The following is a 17,153-nucleotide window of genomic DNA, read 5'->3' as shown; positions in this document are numbered from 1 at the left end:
CTTCAGCCAGATTTGAAAAATCAGTTTGTTCATCAGTCAGCATTTTTCAGACAAAGGGGCAAAATGACTGCACATGCAGTAAAAAAAACTAATAGCGTCTTAAAGGAGAAGCCCACCCCCCACACCCAACTTCAAAATCGTATTTACAGTAGAGCATTTGGATAAAATAGTGACTGACTACATTATTGTGTTAAAATGACTTATCTACTTCTGCTTGTACTGTAACATTGCTTATATAGGATTTACTAATAAAACAAATACGGGATATAATAAGTTTGGATTAAAATGTGAGTTACAGTGTTGCAGCAGTTGGAAATGTAGGGTTAAGAAAATAATCATAGTAAAGGCCATGAAAAAGAATCACATGTTATGCACGGCATTGTTGTTTACAATGGGTCCTCCTGAGTAGGAATTTGGTATTTCCTTGTCTTCATTAATGGATTTCTGTTTCTGGATTCTTAATGCAAAATAGTGAGAGCAAAAATACGCTTTTTGATACTTTAAGTGCATTTCATGCTCTTACCTTGGAGTGTGCGATGGATAGGGTATCAACCCAGACCCTCCACCCTCCCCATTCGTATTTAATGGCATGGTACAGCAGGATCCTGAAGATGTTGTAAACCATCTCGGTAATTTTCTGCTCTTCCGGGCTCTTGGGGTTGATGTACCCGAGGGAGAACATCCAGTCCTGCCACACAGAGCACTGCAGCAGGCATCTGGAACACAACACAGACACTGGATGTGAGTCGGGCTGCAGATTAAGCTTAATAACACAAATCATTAAACAAAACAAATGACATGCAGGTTGAATAAATGCAAGTAGTCATTTTAGGGACTCTTACCGCCTGTTTTCACGGCTGTTACTGAAGAGTTTTATCATGTCAGAGAGAAAGAGTCTTCTGACTTCCATCAGCTCGCCACTGGGAGAGGAGTTCTTCAGCAGGGTGGCCACTACCTTCAGAATCACTGGGTGGGAGGGGAAACAAATCAAGGAATGGGGAAAAGGAAGAGATAAGAGAAGGCAATAGTAGTTTGAATGAGAGAGGAAAATGTGAGGGACAGGAGAATAAGTGGCAGATCAATAACTGTGAGATGGCAGCAGTGTCGGCTTCTGAGTTGTGGCTTTGTTGTTTGTTTACTCGCATTAAAACAACACTGCATTGTTGGCAGACCAAAGCACACAGAGAGACAGGCAGGCTAAAATGAGTTAGTACTTACTGGGATTCTGGATTTTGATAGTGGAGTCGGGCTCAGGGTGGGGTTTGTGCACCACCTGAGTACAGACCTGCTCCGTCAGAATCTGCACACACAGAGGGGGAACAGCCGTCAATGAAACGCCACGTCAATCACCTGAATACTGACAGACTGAAAGGGCATCACTTCATGTATGTTGCTGGTAACACAGCATGTCAATGAGCTGATCACCTACCTCATACAGAGTGTTGTAGGTGGTGACAGAGACGGTGTTGGTGTGCATCATCAGCCTCTCCCCCAGCAGTGTGAACAGACTGTGCGTGTGCATTATCTCCACCTTCCTCCTTCAGGAAACACACACACACCATTCATAAGATAATTTATGACAGTTGAAAGTGACATTGATTGTCACTGGCCTGATGCCGGTTTGATATTGGCAGGTGGCACCATGTGGCCCTGTCAGTTATGATGGGACCAAAGAGGACGAGAAATGAATACCAACAAGAGAAATGAACGAGAGGCATTAACAGAGCGGCATCACTGCAGGCGTCACTGGGGCAACGTTAGCAAGGATGCAAATTATTAACTTTGAAGATTAACCTTGCCAGTGGGAGGAAATTGTGTTACTAAAAGGGCTTTTAACTAGAACGGTTTAGACATTAGGGTTGGCTCACTTTGAGGATTCTTTTTTAATTGAATTGGGAGGATAATGCTCAGAGCTTCTGCATATTCACAGATATAATCAGGTCATTAGAAACAGGAAACAAAGGAAAAATTGCACAACATCTAATTATGTATATATAAATATACATTTATCTTTTATTATATTTAGCGCCTATATGATGTTTGAAAGTAGTTTGATGGGTTAAAAATTCTCCATTGTTTTGGTTTTGTTATTATCTTGATCAATGATATTATCAATACCATAAAGCAGTTAATAGCTCTGAAATCATGATGTCATTGTTATCCTTTGTATTAGGCGGATATATAAACTATCGGTATATCATATGAAAATAGATCAATTGTGATTAACTTGAGCACTATTTAACTTTATGATGATATAATATGAAATAGATAAAGTGTAAATTGCTGTCTGGATCAATGTTATATTTCAACGAGCAGTGACATGTAAAGTCAAGAGGCTCCCTGCAGGGTGTTAGGTTGGAGCAGATGTTGACGAGGGGGGGGGGGGCTGAAGGTTCAGGTGCAGCTTGGCAGCCCGCTCCCATGTCGTGCAGCGAGTGGCATCAATGTCACATGGGATGAATAAATCCCCCAGCATTCATTGATGCTCATCAAAGTTCCACCTCCCTTGCAGTGTGCACTGTCAACATGATTATTCCGCCTGGACGTGATGATGAGGACATTATCTTCACGTACACAAACAAACAAAAGTCCTTTCGAAAGCTCACTGGAGGCTGCTGTGATTTTTACTGCAGTGAGTTTTCTAACACTCTATCTGAAGTCTCCCAATCTTACATCGCAGTATTTGGGTTTTAGATGTGAGAGAAAACAAGATTAAGGTTGATTTTCGCAGCAACAAACACTGCAAAAAGAATATATCTGACAGAAAGCAAAGAGACAAAGAGGTACTGACTTGTGACCGAGGTGCTTGAGGAAGTAGCCCAGGACTTTGAGTGCTTGGACTCGGATGCTCTCGCTCTTAGAGGCCAGGAGCTTGCAGATCACCCTGTAGCATGGAAAACAAAGACTGATCAAATGTCAATGAATGACTTCAGTAAACATTTTCAATCCAGGCGTTATTCTGGCAGTGTAGTAAAGACCTGCTGCCTAAATATAATATATAAATAAATATCCTTAAAGTTTGCAGCACGTGCGCTGAATGGAACATTTTCTTCAAAGGAGTGTACTCGGAGGACATGAAAGAGAAATAAGTGTGAGAACACAACACACATTTTGCTGACTAGCTCTCTGGCAACAGAAGATTTAACCATAGCAACCAACAACACATCCATGTGCAGTTGTGCTTCAGGGGACTTAGCAGCGCAGTTTGACTCCTTCTTTAAGAAGTCCTGCTGCTTGGCTGAAGCTACCCTTTTTGTAATTGAATATAAACAAAAGCTTAGCCATGCAGTAAAGCATTTATGTTATGGCTTCTGGACAAAACGGAGGATTTACTTGCTTATCGGACAAATCACATAACAAAGACAAAGGTTACAAATGGTATTTGGTTAAATAAAAAACTGAGAATACAATTGGAACAAACATGGGAGTATATTAACAATAGGACGTGTACATATTTAATGCAACTGCTTTGGGATTAAAAAAAGAGAGATTACAATTGTATAAAGGAATGTTTTTCCTAATTTTTAAATAAATAAACAAATTTGACTTTAACTTATTTTGTGCCTCTTGCCTCCTGTAATTAATATTGAGAATTGTTTCTGGTTGTTATAAATGGTAACAGTAAAGGCCAAAATTAACAAAATGATCACAAGAAGTATATCTTATTTAGCAAAGAAAGCTATGTTTAGTGTCAGTAGGCTCTGATGTTGCATCATATCTTCATCTGTGTGTCAGTATTCACCTTATTCCATTTCTCTGGTCAAATGCAGGGATCATGGACGCTGGGTGTTCAGACATGAGAGCCACCAACAGCTGCAGCACGTCGTGGATATTCTCATCCTGCAAAGAAAAGAGAGCGAAGTTGAGCGGGTGAAAAAAGAACAAAGAGGAAGCACCGAAGGGTCAGAGGAGGAGAGGGTTAAGAAGACAAAGAGAGAGGTGTAAGGAAGGACAAGGAGGTGGGTGGGGTGTTATTTCAGTGCAAGAATAGACATAATTGTAACAGAAGAGTACATTCTGTTCAGTCCATTGTTGCACCATTTGTTATGCTTTCACAGCGCCGAAGCTGACTCACACTCTGACTTCTTTAAGTGGACCATAACTCCAACCCACACATTTTAATGCACAATTTGCCACCAGCTCCACTCAGCCGCTCTCACAGTCTCTCTGTGGCTTCGCACTGAGCAATTACCTCATGCATGGTCAATAGGTAGTTGAGTATGCTCTGCAGCTCGTCCTCCTTCACGCCTCGGTCCTATAAAAAAACCAGACAGGGCATCAATCACAGATACCTACATGATCTCTGGTAGTTTTTACAGCTTTATAACATCAGATGACAAGCATAATATTGTCCCTGGTTGATGCATTTTGATCGAACTTCAAACAGCCACACAACGGCAGGAACAAATCAATACAAGAACACAAAGGATACAGTGTTTCCTTCAGGCTACTCATTCATAATGCAATTCCACGCACACACACACATTTTAGATGAAGGTTCGAGAACCCCATAGTAGATAAAACACAACAGAGGACATCATGGAAAGTAGCAATTTCTTGCAACTTAACTATGCCTTGAAGACAATAGTAATCCTTTTCTCTCACTGTACCTTTAGTATGAGTTGTTTGAGGAAGAGGAGCATGAAGGCTCTGAGCGAGATGATCTCCTTTTGGGATGGTCGTGGTCCGTCTAAACAAACACACAAAAACAAAGGAATCATTTCCTGTTAAACAAAATTCAATTTTTATGCACAATAGTGATCGGCTAGACAACCCGCTCAGTCTGAGTGAGCCCTACCGTGCACTCATATAACTTTTATTATGCTTCCTGGAGAGCTGAGAAAAACATGTTAACATAAGCACACGCACATACACACACTCTATGAAAGAACTGTAAATCACTGCCATTAACTCCAGGAGCAATTTGGCAATCTGGATATTTTATAGTTGTACTAATCTAAATGATTATAGCAAAGGCATGGCAATTTACAAAAAATGTGATTGATAGTCCAAATGATCCGAACCAAACGGGCACTGTAATCCACTGTATCAACTTTAAAGCTCCGGCACTCCATCAGCTGTTCGCTGTGGTGGCAAACAGAGAAATAATCAAGCTAAAATCACAAAACTCATCAGGCACATAACACAAGTAATTTCTCATGTGGGTCTAATGTCATTGCCACTTTCTAAAAGGTCTGTACTCTTTCACAATCATGATCATTTATCTTCACTTTTTACATTTTTAAATCCCGACTAAAAACGCACCTATTTGCCGCTGCTTTTAATTGAGCTGCCCATACTCACACTACAGTATGCCTTTTCAGTCATGTATTCTGTACCTGCTGTGTTTATTTAATTTATTTCATTACCTTTGCTTATTATGCCTGTTTTTGAATGCCTTTTTAATAATGTATTTGTGCTGTATTTGTTCTTAAATGTCATTTGCTTTTAATCTGTAAAGCACTTTGAATCGCCATGTGCTGAAAAGTGCTATATAAATAAAATTGCCTTGCCTTCACTTGCTCATAGTTTTTCCCCTCTGCAATTTGTCTGAACTTAATTGCAACAAAGGCTTCCTTTTACCAAATAAACAATGGAACGGAAGCCCTTTAGAAAAAAAGAAAATACTGACAACTCAGATGATGGCATTGCATTTCAATTGTTGTAACTGTATTTAATTCATTTAGAGGTGTTTAATGTGTGCGCCAGAAACACTAGAAGCTTAGGGCTGTGATGAATCGGCTCAAAACGGCTGCCAAATAACTAGCTAATGGAATATGTTGCCAAATAGAAAAATATGTATAGATTCTGATCAAAGCACCCACCCTTTCAAAATAAGGGCATTTCTCCTTTATAGTGGCTACTGCAGCCAGATAAAGTTGGCTTTCTCCAACTTCTTCAATTACTACTCTACAGCTGTCATTAAAAAAATAATAAGAAGTATGCAATAAAAGAACAAGCTACATGTTCTCATCAGCTTTATACATTCCCAACACAGGTTTATAAGTTTAAAAGGCAACAATAAACACTTGTAATGTCCTGGCTTATGTGCATTAGCTAACTCACACTCTGCTGTGTCAGGATGATTGGAATCATCCTTACTTTACACAAAGGGAGAGTGCTGCAGTAGTAAAGAGCGTGTATTGAAAGCATTGAAACACATATAAACCGAAATCTGGCTGCTTTGATAGGAGAGGTAAAGCAAAGAGAAACATTTAAACGGGTGTGGAAGAAAGAAGAATAAAGCTTTTCGACTACTTATATTTTTGTCATGCTCTGCCACCCTTGAATAATGTGTGTACAGGTTTCAATCTGTTCACCTGCTCTTCACAAAGCCAAAACATGACACTGAAGAAGTCCCCTGCGATTCATCATCATTATCCGTCAGGCTAGAACCCGTCGGTGGAGTATTGACACTCACCATCCATCATGGTTACGCAGCAGCTCTGTGTCAAACGTGGTCAGGTGAGCGTGTGCAAAGTTGACCTCTGTTTTAAGGGTCCTTTAAGAGGATTTCAACGCTTATATTCATTCAAACCGCTTCTCAGGGGCAATTAATTATCGTCTTTTACTCTTCAGAATTCACTTTCTTTCTCCCGGGCTCCTTTTTATCTTAATCTGACTTAATGGTTTTATCCGGTAATGTGGACAACGGTTTTGTTCTGCCACTTAGCCACAACCTGTTCAGTCAAAGAAGCTTTTTATTTTTATGCTAATACAGTTCTGTGTGAGTGTGTGTTTCTACATGAATCTGTGCTCATTCTTAGATGGGCTCCTTGCAATAAGTACACACTCTACACACAAACTAAAAGCTTTGAAATCAAAGTTTTGCTTGGAATATAATTTAGCTGAAGAGTTCAAAAGCAATGTGGCTAACTTTTGCAAAAGGCCTTAGGTGTTTTTTTTTAGTCAAGGTAAACATTCCCTCTCTTTATTTTACCAAAAGCAATTCATTTTAACATCAGAAGGGGCTATTTGTAAAATATGAGGTAAGCTTAGAGAGTAACTATGCATTTCTAAGAAGAGTTTCAAAGACTCAAAGCAGGTGCATTGTAAAAATACACTAGGACAACAAATGTTGTACTGTGCAACTTGGATTCAACCTCATTACTTCAGACTGAGGCACAGTTAAGTACATTTTACCCACTGAGCCTATTGTTGGCTCAAAATATCTGGCCATTACTATGCAAATTAATTCCATCAAGGCATATCACACTCTTACAGAAGAGGCAAGTTCACACCATTGCAAAACACAACTAGCACATCCTCTAGCTTTGAACGGCCATTAGCACAGCTGAGGCTAATTGCTCCGGTTATCAGAGCTTCTTCATGGGGCTGAATCCCCGCAGTCAAACAGCAATATCGGAAAACCGAAAGGAAACCAGACAGCCAGTTGATTATAAATTCCAAAAGCTCCCTTGGATCTGCCAATCAAACCCGTCTGCTGCCATGGCAACATGGGATGCTTTCTCATAGTCCGTGGAGGGTCCCGGGCAAAAATATGAGGTTGATTAAAGATAAGGGCCGACTCCGACCTTTCTGAAGCTCTGGTGTGAGGCAACAGAGGCTGTGTTAGCATTGTTACAAAGGCAGTGGAAATACAAAATGGGATTATTTGTGGTGTTGTTTGGAACATCTTCTTATTACAGACACATGCATTTCCTAACATTCGGTCTATATGCTGTAAAATGTATTATCTCTTCGATTTACACACGGCATCTATTGCACGTCTGTCCGTCCTGGGAGAGGGATCCCTCCTCTGTTGCTCTCCCTGAGGTTTCTCCCATTTTTTCCCCTTAAACTGTGGGTTTTTCTCTGGAAGTGTTTCCTTGTACGATGTGAGAGTCTAAGGACAGAGGGTGTCGTTTTTCTCATACTGATATTCTGAACAATCTGTGCTGTTGTATTTGCTGTAAAGTGTCTCTACTGTAGGCTATTTTTATTATATGTACAGCACTTTGGCTCGACCAAAAATCGTTTATAAATGTGCTATATAAATAAAACTTGATTTGATTTGATTTGAATACGGTGCATTTTATAATTCCACTTATTTTTTAAATATGGACAAATAGCTGATTTTCAAACAAATACACTGCATTCACAGGAAGCTCAAAAGGATGTGCACGCATTTCAATTTAAAATAATCAAATGAAAATAGTTTTTGGGAACACAGGCTTCTAGGTCTTGTTATTCTTCCTTTTTTCCGCAATAGTGTTATTTGCACATTCAGAAACATTTTCAAAAGGGAGCTGTTCAGTCTTGCTCGTGAGCAACTAGACAGTGGTTGTTAAGAAACGGAAGAGATGGTGTATAGAATAAATGGCCACTTACTTCCTGTCATTATCTCCATACTGAAATGAAGATCAAATACTGTAGCCATCTATATTTTGTGCAATTTAACGAAGCTGTAATGATTTGACCTAACATTACATAAGGTGTTTTTGCAAATGTGTGAATCCATTAGATATCCATTATCCATTCAAGCCTGAAAGACTTTGACTTCAGCTCAAAAACGGACACTACTGTGAGAAATTTGAAACCTCTTTAGAACTCATCCTGAACATCATCGTCAAACATAATTAAAAGCAATTCCTGTTTTCTACACGGAACTAAGGGCACTGTTGAACTAAAGCTCAAAAAGTATTAATAAAATCTGAGTGTAAACCTTGATTACTTTGTTACCTCTGCATACCTGCCAAATCACTGCATGCTGTCAGATTGTCAGAAAGCTACAGTGAGCGTCAGGTACAGCCCCCTCATATTCTGATGTCAGAGAGGTGTCGAGGGAGGGGGTTTAGACATCGTTTGGCTGTTTGACAAGCACTTTGGTTGGAGCTCGCGAAAACTTAAAGTGGACCTATCATGCTATATTTGAAACATATATTGTAGGGCCATACCTATATAAAACATGTCTGTGAAGTTTTTTTTTCAAAATACCAAACAGATCATGCATTTTAGCCATGCCTCATTTCGCTCTATTTACTCTTTTCCAGCCCTGTTTTTGCAAGGGCTGATTCTGCTTTTGTGGCAGACTACAGCGCCACTTACAGGCCTGGCATATGTACTACAGCGTCTCCAGCGCTTTCGAGCGGTCTCTCATTCCCCTGATAGGTGGAGAGTTGCCCATATAGGCGGAGCACCCCCATGGATTCCCACACATAGACTATACTTGGGCGGGCCGCCCAGGTATATTAACGGCCGCCCAAGTATATTTCGCGACCCATTTAGTTTTATTTTTAAAAAAAATGTAATTTATAATTTTTTTTATTTATAATTTTTTTTATTAATCCGTGACCACGACGTCATCTGCGATCGATTAACTTGTGGACAATGATCCCTCGCTCTACGCCTCCTGTACCCAGTCCCGGACTGGCCATCGGGAGGACCGGGGGGTTTCCCGATGGCCTGGCCTGTTAAGTGGCCTGCATCACACAGGGTGACCGGCTGTCTACATGATGTGGCCTGCCGACATGGCCACTGTCATACAGATCATAAATCAAAGCCCTTGATTTGTCTCTCTGTGTCATTCAAGCTTGGGATCAGCTCAGGTGAGGTAAAGGACTCTCTGAGTGTTTAGATAGTTAACTTATGGCGCGTTTCCACTGCAGGCCTCGCTTGGCCTCGCTCGGTTTGGTTAGGCCTTATTAGGCCCGGTGTCGGTACCAGATGTGTTCGGGGTACGTCTCTTACCAGTGACGTCACGACGTACGGCGTAATGACGTCAATGACGTCACGCATTGTGATTTTGCGATTTCCCCGCAGGCTAGGCAGTAATATAATAATTAGCTTCGGCTTGATGTGGAGATGTGATTTGATGTGTCGTTTGTCCCCCAACTCCTCTCCAAAGTTGAGATATGTAATCAAATACTCAGGGGAGTTTCCTGAATTTTCATGCCCAAAGCCAAGCACTAGGCCCTGGGTAAATTAAGAGGCTGATCTGATCTTTTGTCCACTTTCTCTGGTGCTAGAAACTCAAGTCAGGCATCCCTGGAATCGTCTCAGAGATTAGATGATCAGTGGGGCCTTCTTTTTACTGAAACATGATGTTTCGATGTATATTTCCATTGAAAATGCTAACCACTAGCCGCAATGCTAGCATCGCAGCCACTGCTCCGTCTTCGGAGACTTTGCACACGTTATTCACAAACATATTCACATGCTAGGAGTACTTTAATTCGCTTCGTCTTGATCTGTAGATGTGATTTGATGTGTCGTGTGTCCCCCAAAAATAACAATCGACAGTGTAAACATATGTAAATAACCCAATTTGTGTTCTGTGAAACGGAAAAGGATTTTACATTGTTTTTGTTACTTTTCGTTGCAGTGTCTTAAATGTAATTTAGGTTAACTTCCTGTTTGAAGTTGTTGCTATGGAAACAACATCACAGAGAAAAAAGTAATATCTTCTACATATAATAACGGACAAAGTAAAGAATAAAGTGTAGGCTATGTTTACATGTTCGGAATTTGACCGTGTATGATGGTCCTCTTGAGTTGCCGTACAGCCAATGGCGTACAGCCATTGCTCCGTTTTCATGTTTTTTTAACATGTTTTTCACAAACATTTTCACACGCTAGGATATATAGGAATACTTCAATTCGGTTCGTCATGATCTGTAGATGTGATTTGCCCCCGAGCACCCCTGGGTAAATTACCGTACAGCCAATCACAATGCGTACAATGCGTGACGTCATTGGTAAGAGACGGCCCCCGAACACATCTGGTACCCCGAACACATCTGGTACCGACACCGGCTCACTTTAATGCTGCGCTTCCATTACAGTTTAGGAACTGGGGTAGTTACTATAGTAACGCAGTGTAGGCGGAGCCGTGACGTCATCTTCAATGAGAGCCCCAGAAAAACAACACAGCCGCTAGCTCTTAGCACTCAGAGCTCACAGCTCTTCATATCTGTTCAGAAACTAGACAAAAGTTAAACAAGTACAAACCACAGACTGCCTGTGTCATGGCGAATACAGTCGCTGGTTTATTTATGTCTGTATAGGCCGTTGTTGTGAGTGTGGACGGTCGGAGCATATATAACGTTAGCTTAGCCAAGCTCCATTTAGAAAACACGCATTTTAAAAGGGTTTTTCGCCTGCCGTCTGTCTGCAGACTTGTCAAAGCATTAATTCATGGTTTTTACTAACCAGTATCAGTATGTTGTTACTTCGGCATCATTTTGAAACGTGTATTACAATTAAATCACGGTCAAATATGTCCATCTTGTTGTAGTTGTAGCCCCCTTGCCAGCGATTCTCTCTCTAGTTTAGCATACTCAGCCCGACTCAGCCTGGTTGTTCCTGGCCCTAGAACCACGATTTTATGGGGCCAGAAAAACTGTGAATTAGGACCCGCTAGCCGGTACTAGGCCAAGTGGAAACGCAACCGCACGGCTCGGCACGCTTAAAGCGAGCTACCCGCTGCAGTGGAAACGCGCCATAAGTCTAAGTTCTCAGTGGGTCTCAAACGGTTTGGTCACCATTTATGTAAACACATATTTCCATTTGAGAGGGTGGTGATTAGTAAAATATGCATGAATAAATAAATAAAACGTTAACTAGGTGAAAAAAGGTAAGATACACTTTTAAAACTTGTTGAGAGCTAAAACTAGTCTTTGCTGCTGCCTCAAAGAGGAGCAGGGGGGAGAGGAGGGAGACAGGAGAGGCTGATTCAGGAGCACAGACACACTCACAACTATAAATGAACCATAAATAAATAAATAAATAAACAAGTTTCAGTGTTTTTTCATATTGGAAATGGTATGCTATTGGTTATGGCTATGATTTTATGATTATTGAAATGTATACAGTTCTGTTTCATATAGGTGTTCCCATAGATCTAGTCTCTTTATTTTCCCCTCAAAGTGCACCAGATTGATGCATTTAACTCCAAAATTAAAAAAAAAATCTTACCGGGGGAGCATGTCCCCGGACCCCCTAGGATTTGAGGTCCACCCCCACTTAAAATCACATTGATAGGTTCCTAAATACATTTACCATTTTTTTAAATAGTAACCCATGTCCATATGTTTATTTGTGGGTAGTAGATTTAAACTATAGGGCTATCACTATGGGCCCTGCATGTACCTGTTGGGTCTGCTAACAAGCGACCAACAGAAAGGTTAATGTTGTATTAACCTTTCTGGTACCACCACCCCCCCAAGTATATTTCAGATCCGTGGGAAACACTGACCCCTTTTCTGACGTCAGAAAAATTCAAATAATAATCAGCTCCGTTGCAGCCCCGTTTTTAGAGATTTGGGTATGGAGGAAAAGAGAGAGGGTTGTGTTTTCTGACACTTGGTGAGTTCCCTGACACACCGGGGACACATATTCATGTATAAAAGATGCATGTACAAAAGTGCATTTTGCATGATAGGTCCCCTTTAAATTGCACACATGAATGCGAACTTTGTGTGGTCATCCTGTAACAGGCTCAATCTCCCTGTGACTTCACACATATTAAACATAGAAGATAGACAAACTGAGGGATGGATAATGTAAAAGCATATTTGATGCGTGTCAGGTATCCCCATTGCCATTATGTGTATGGATAAATGCCTTTATTTACATTTTCTCTAAAGCTGTGAGTCCCTTTTTGTCATGGGGCTGTAAAAATACAGTAACACAGTGTGTCAAAAGAGATGTTAACTTTGTTTAGGACATATAAAGACGGAGAAAGGGACAGTAAAGCAGATGATGATGAAGGAGATGAGGTTTGATACATAAAGTCAGTCTTAATATCTCTAGGACTGTTCATTAGTAAATGTAAGAGACTTTATATTATCTTCTTCTCACAGTGAAAATGACTCCTCGTGTGCAGGTGTGAACTTACCAAGGCCTTTGGGGTTGATTCCACTGCACTCCAGCGGGTTGATGGCCCAGTAGTAGTACTTGAGAGTGTGCATGAGCTGCAGGACGGTGCCCACGCGGCGGATGGTGGTGTAGATGGTGGCGGTGCCGATGAACTCAGAGGACAGGTATGTGTAGAGGGATAGCTGGACCTGGATACACAAACATCCGGTTACGAAACATCCATTGTGCTTAAATATTTGCAGTGTGTGACAGTGTATTTGTCTGCTTGTTGATGTTACAAAGTTACAGATTTTAATCTCAATGTAACTTAGACCAGGTTGAATAACGGATATATGTGTGTGTAAATATGTGTAGATTAACACAAAGGTCACAAGCTAATACAAACTGTCTGACACCTACTGGTGAGTAACAAATGATCCGTGTGTGTTTATGGTGTTCAAACAAAAGGACGTTTTGTGAAAGAAGACAGCCACACAGGGGGTTAAAAGGGAATCATCCCTCCAGCTTGAGCACCAATGTTTTCTGCTCTGTGTTTTTTTTTAAATATGTTTTCTTTGCCTGGAGCATGAAGTGAAGCATCTGAGGTGCACCGTACGCAGCGCTGACATTTAAGGAGGGCGCTTTCCAATTGTCTCTTCCTTCGCTGCCTCCTTCTGTTCCTTTTCTTCCTCTCTTAATATTCCTCGCGCACAAATCTCAGAGCTCATTACAGTGACCACGTCGCTAAGGACGAACCTTAACGAGCTGGATCTGGTTAAGCGGATGAAATGAGTGGAGTGCCTTAGCCTGACCATACATTATCACAGCTTATCTAAAATGGATTCTTTGAATTACTTTTCTCATAAGCTCATGGGTTTATCTGCTACGATTTACAACAGGTTCAACAGCACACAATACTTTGGGCTGAAATAGCTCGTATTAAATATTTCTCCATCTCTGAGAGGATTAGGTTTACCAGAAGTGCTTGAAGGCTAAAAAAAGGCTCTCTATGTTCTTCAGATGTGATTCATTTATGTAGTGTTTCCTGTCCTGAATATGACCTAGGCCAGGGGTGTCAAACTCAAGGCCCGGGGGCCAAATCCGGCCCGCAACTTCATTTTATGTGGCCCGCAAGAGCTTGCAAAGAATATAATACGTTTATTATATGGTCACATGCCACTTTACAGAAGCAGATTGCCCATAAACTACATGTCCCACAATGCATCTCATTTTGTGAAATGCGCACTGAAGAGACTTGCAATTATTTGCCCTGGACTTCTGCTTTCAGATGTAGTTATTTATGAAGTTATTACCCTATTCCATAATAATCCAATGCAGAGGCAATCATGTAATATAATGTTTTATGTATATTATATATTTGTATATTTATATAGTTACAACCGGCCCTTTGAGTGCAACCATAACGCTGATGTGGCCCGCGATGAAATTGAGTTTGACACCCCTGACCTAGGCTGTTCTTGCCAATGATGAAGGTGATAATAATACAATTACAAAGCCCAGCAAGACATGAATAGAACAACAGAGGAAACACAAGGGAGAAATTATTATTTTGTGGGTGTGTTGCTGCTTACTAAATGTATTATGTCTGTATTGTTCTTTCAACATGTCCCTTCTGAATTCTATGTTTACTAGCAGTTCATTGTCATTTCCTGTATTGGCACTCAATTGAAAGTATGAACCCAAAAGGCAATCACGTGTTTTCTTCTGTTACGACTCTTTAGACTAAGGCTGAAATGTGTCAGCTGTGTTCGACTCTGACTTTCAAACCTGCCTTATTCTCCTGAGCTGCAAATGCTCAGTCGCATTTCTTCTGTCTTAACTCCTGCATGCCCCGGAGAGTGATATTGCTGTACCCAGGAGCCTATCGCATCTCAGGGTCAGAGGGAAAAGGAAAAGGAAGTTCTGAGAATAATCGAGGCAGGAGCTGACTGGCCCTACGGGAATGCCAGGAACACTCACATCTAGTTCAGAGTGAGATGGAAAAAAGGGACTACACATTTCTCTCCTGTCCAGGGGTCCTTTCAAATGTCACTTTTTCTCTTTGTTTCCGACGTGTTCCTGTTCTTTCCTGCGTGATGTGCCAGCTCCTCCCTCCGTGTCCTGTAACCTCCTTTGTCATATTATTGTAAAGGGCAATGGGCACTGAGGTGTCAGTCCCTCTTCATCTCTGTCTTATATTTCATGCTTGCTTCAACTTGCCATGTAGAAATCCTCCAAAGCACTTATTTTTCTATTTCACACCAAAGGTCTGGTTCTATCAACCCATTAATTCTCCTATTCAAGTCACCCTATGTCATTTGTTGTGCAGCAAGGTCATGAAAACACATACACAGTCAGTAGGTTCACACAAGTAAACAGACCTTGGCAGGAGTGTGTATCCAGATGGCAGCGTTGAAGAGGACATGGTCACAGAGCTGTTTGAGAAGAGGCGCTCCATGAGGTAAACCATCCAGATACTTGGCGAAGGACAAGAACTGTTCAAGGACCGCTCTGGTGATGTGAACCCGTGATGACTGGACAAAAGAAAGGGAATATAAATTGGGATTTAACCGGACTGAATGGTCACTCAAACACCCGTTTTAACTCTTAAAGGGGCCTTTTTTATTTTTTACATGCACAAAAACCTATATAACATACTACAGGAAAGGGAAAACACAAAAAGCATAAGATGGGCCCCTTTAAGTAAAACACACCTTAATGATATGTTTAAGGGCAAGATATTACCAAAAGAGCACCAATGCATATTCTTTAAACTGTTACAAAAAATAAGTGCATCCATACAGAAAAGTTAATGCACATTCGCCATGGTGACAGTTTGATATTTTAGTGACACAAGAGACATACAGTGTGAATGAGAGTGTCAGCACAGACAGAAAACAGGATTAAAGTGATAGATCTTAAGTGAGAAAACTTTTTGAAATTAGTTTAAAATCTAAAAATGACAATCTCATTGAATTATATATTATAATCAGAGGTGCACATAACTTTTTTGCCCTGGTTCTCAAAGGAGCACCTGGAGATGTTGCTTGGTGCGCATCCTTAAAATGAAATTAACCGGACCTTTTGAGGGGTACTTGACATTATGAACGGGGGGGGGGGGGGTGCTAGTGAGCATGCAGCAGGGTTACTGTGCGGAGCGCATAAAGCAGACCCTTCACGTGATAGCGAGTGGTAGAGTGAGGGATGAAGTTGTGCTCGTGGACGGATTAAAACAATTAAACCTAAATGGCTCGCGAATTATACTTTGGCGGCCGTTAATATACCTGGGCGGCCAGCCCAGGTGTGGGAAACCCTGCTATCTTACCAGTTCTTATGCAACTCACAAATATCTCTCTCTTCTCTCTTTTCTATCTCTCTCTTCTCTCTCTCTTCTCTCTTTCCTCTCTCTCTCTTCTTTCATCTCTCTTTTCTTTCATCTCTCTTTTCTCTCATCTCTCTTTTCTCTCTCTCTCTCAATGTTGGTGCGCAAATGCGCCTTTTTTCAAATGATCCGGTGCTCATTTCTGGCGGGGGGCGCACCAGTTATGTGCAGCCCTGATTATAATGGTGTTTTTAAATGATTATGTCAGGAGAGGCTGTCAGCACTAAGGGAAACAAGTGTAACCGTGGTTACAAAGTGCCTGTGGTGTCTAACAGTCAAAGGTGATAAGCGTTTAATTTACACCAGCAACCAAGTCTTTCATTAAATTAGCATACTGTGAATTGCTTTTATAGCAAGAATATACAAGACTAAATTATAACAAAATATTATTAAAAAATAAAGAGTTGTATATTGCATAAAAAATTAAAGTGAAATGTGTACAACTAGTAGTTAAAGATATCCAGTTCAATACAACAGTCCTATAACAAACCCTCTGTTCATGAATAATACCACATTTTGTATTTAACTGTATGGTTCATTTGGTGCTTTTGGGCTATATTGCATTACAGAAGGCCTTCTCTTATTGGCTCATTTGACACAAATTATTAGAAACTCTTGGCTGTTCCTAAAAGTGTAAAGTGAGCATTTATTTGCTGTTCCAGAGTAAACAGCAAATAAAAAAACAGGATTGTAAAGGGAAATGTATGCATTATGAAAACGATGGAATTACCAGCCTTGAGAAACTTAGTTGAGGACATTGTAATATGAAACATAAGACACACTCTTCACTGTTGAGGCCGATTACTGACCTTCTCAAGCAGGTACCCAATCACCAGGAAGCCTTTCCCACCAAGCATTTGCTCCTGCATCGCCACTGAGCTCTTCAACAGCTCCACCAGGAAGGCCAGCAGGGTGGCACTGCAACAAACGCAAGGTGCACACACACTTTAGGGAAAAACTGTGTAGAAATCAC

At 40.9% G+C, this 17,153-nt stretch overlaps 1 protein-coding gene across 17 annotated transcripts in view; it reads right to left on the bottom strand.

Moving 5' to 3' along the window:
• nbeaa (neurobeachin a) overlaps positions 1 to 17,153 on the bottom strand; it is a 107,134-nt gene that overhangs the window by 30,066 nt on the left and 59,915 nt on the right. For 10 of the 17 annotated variants that reach the window (XM_034199462.1, XM_034199469.1, XM_034199464.1 and 7 more), the window contains exons 11-21: positions 16,990 to 17,098; positions 15,180 to 15,332; positions 12,839 to 13,007; positions 4,611 to 4,690; positions 4,193 to 4,255; positions 3,743 to 3,840; positions 2,792 to 2,905; positions 1,430 to 1,538; positions 1,219 to 1,300; positions 843 to 966; positions 524 to 716 (exon numbers count right to left, since the gene is read on the bottom strand). In XM_034199462.1, coding sequence (XP_034055353.1) covers positions 524 to 716; positions 843 to 966; positions 1,219 to 1,300; positions 1,430 to 1,538; positions 2,792 to 2,905; positions 3,743 to 3,840; positions 4,193 to 4,255; positions 4,611 to 4,690; positions 12,839 to 13,007; positions 15,180 to 15,332; positions 16,990 to 17,098 — 1,294 coding nt within the window. The remainder of the gene's footprint in view (positions 1 to 523; positions 717 to 842; positions 967 to 1,218; positions 1,301 to 1,429; positions 1,539 to 2,791; positions 2,906 to 3,742; positions 3,841 to 4,192; positions 4,256 to 4,610; positions 4,691 to 12,838; positions 13,008 to 15,179; positions 15,333 to 16,989; positions 17,099 to 17,153) is intronic. The other 7 variants (XM_034199475.1, XM_034199476.1, XM_034199477.1 and 4 more) reach the window with 1 other exon arrangement.

Source organism: Gymnodraco acuticeps, unplaced genomic scaffold (assembly GCF_902827175.1).
Source record: "Gymnodraco acuticeps unplaced genomic scaffold, fGymAcu1.1, whole genome shotgun sequence".
Taxonomy (NCBI): domain Eukaryota; kingdom Metazoa; phylum Chordata; class Actinopteri; order Perciformes; family Bathydraconidae; genus Gymnodraco; species Gymnodraco acuticeps.
Note: the sequence above shows the minus strand (reverse complement) of the source record. Positions and strands in the feature narration are given on the sequence as shown.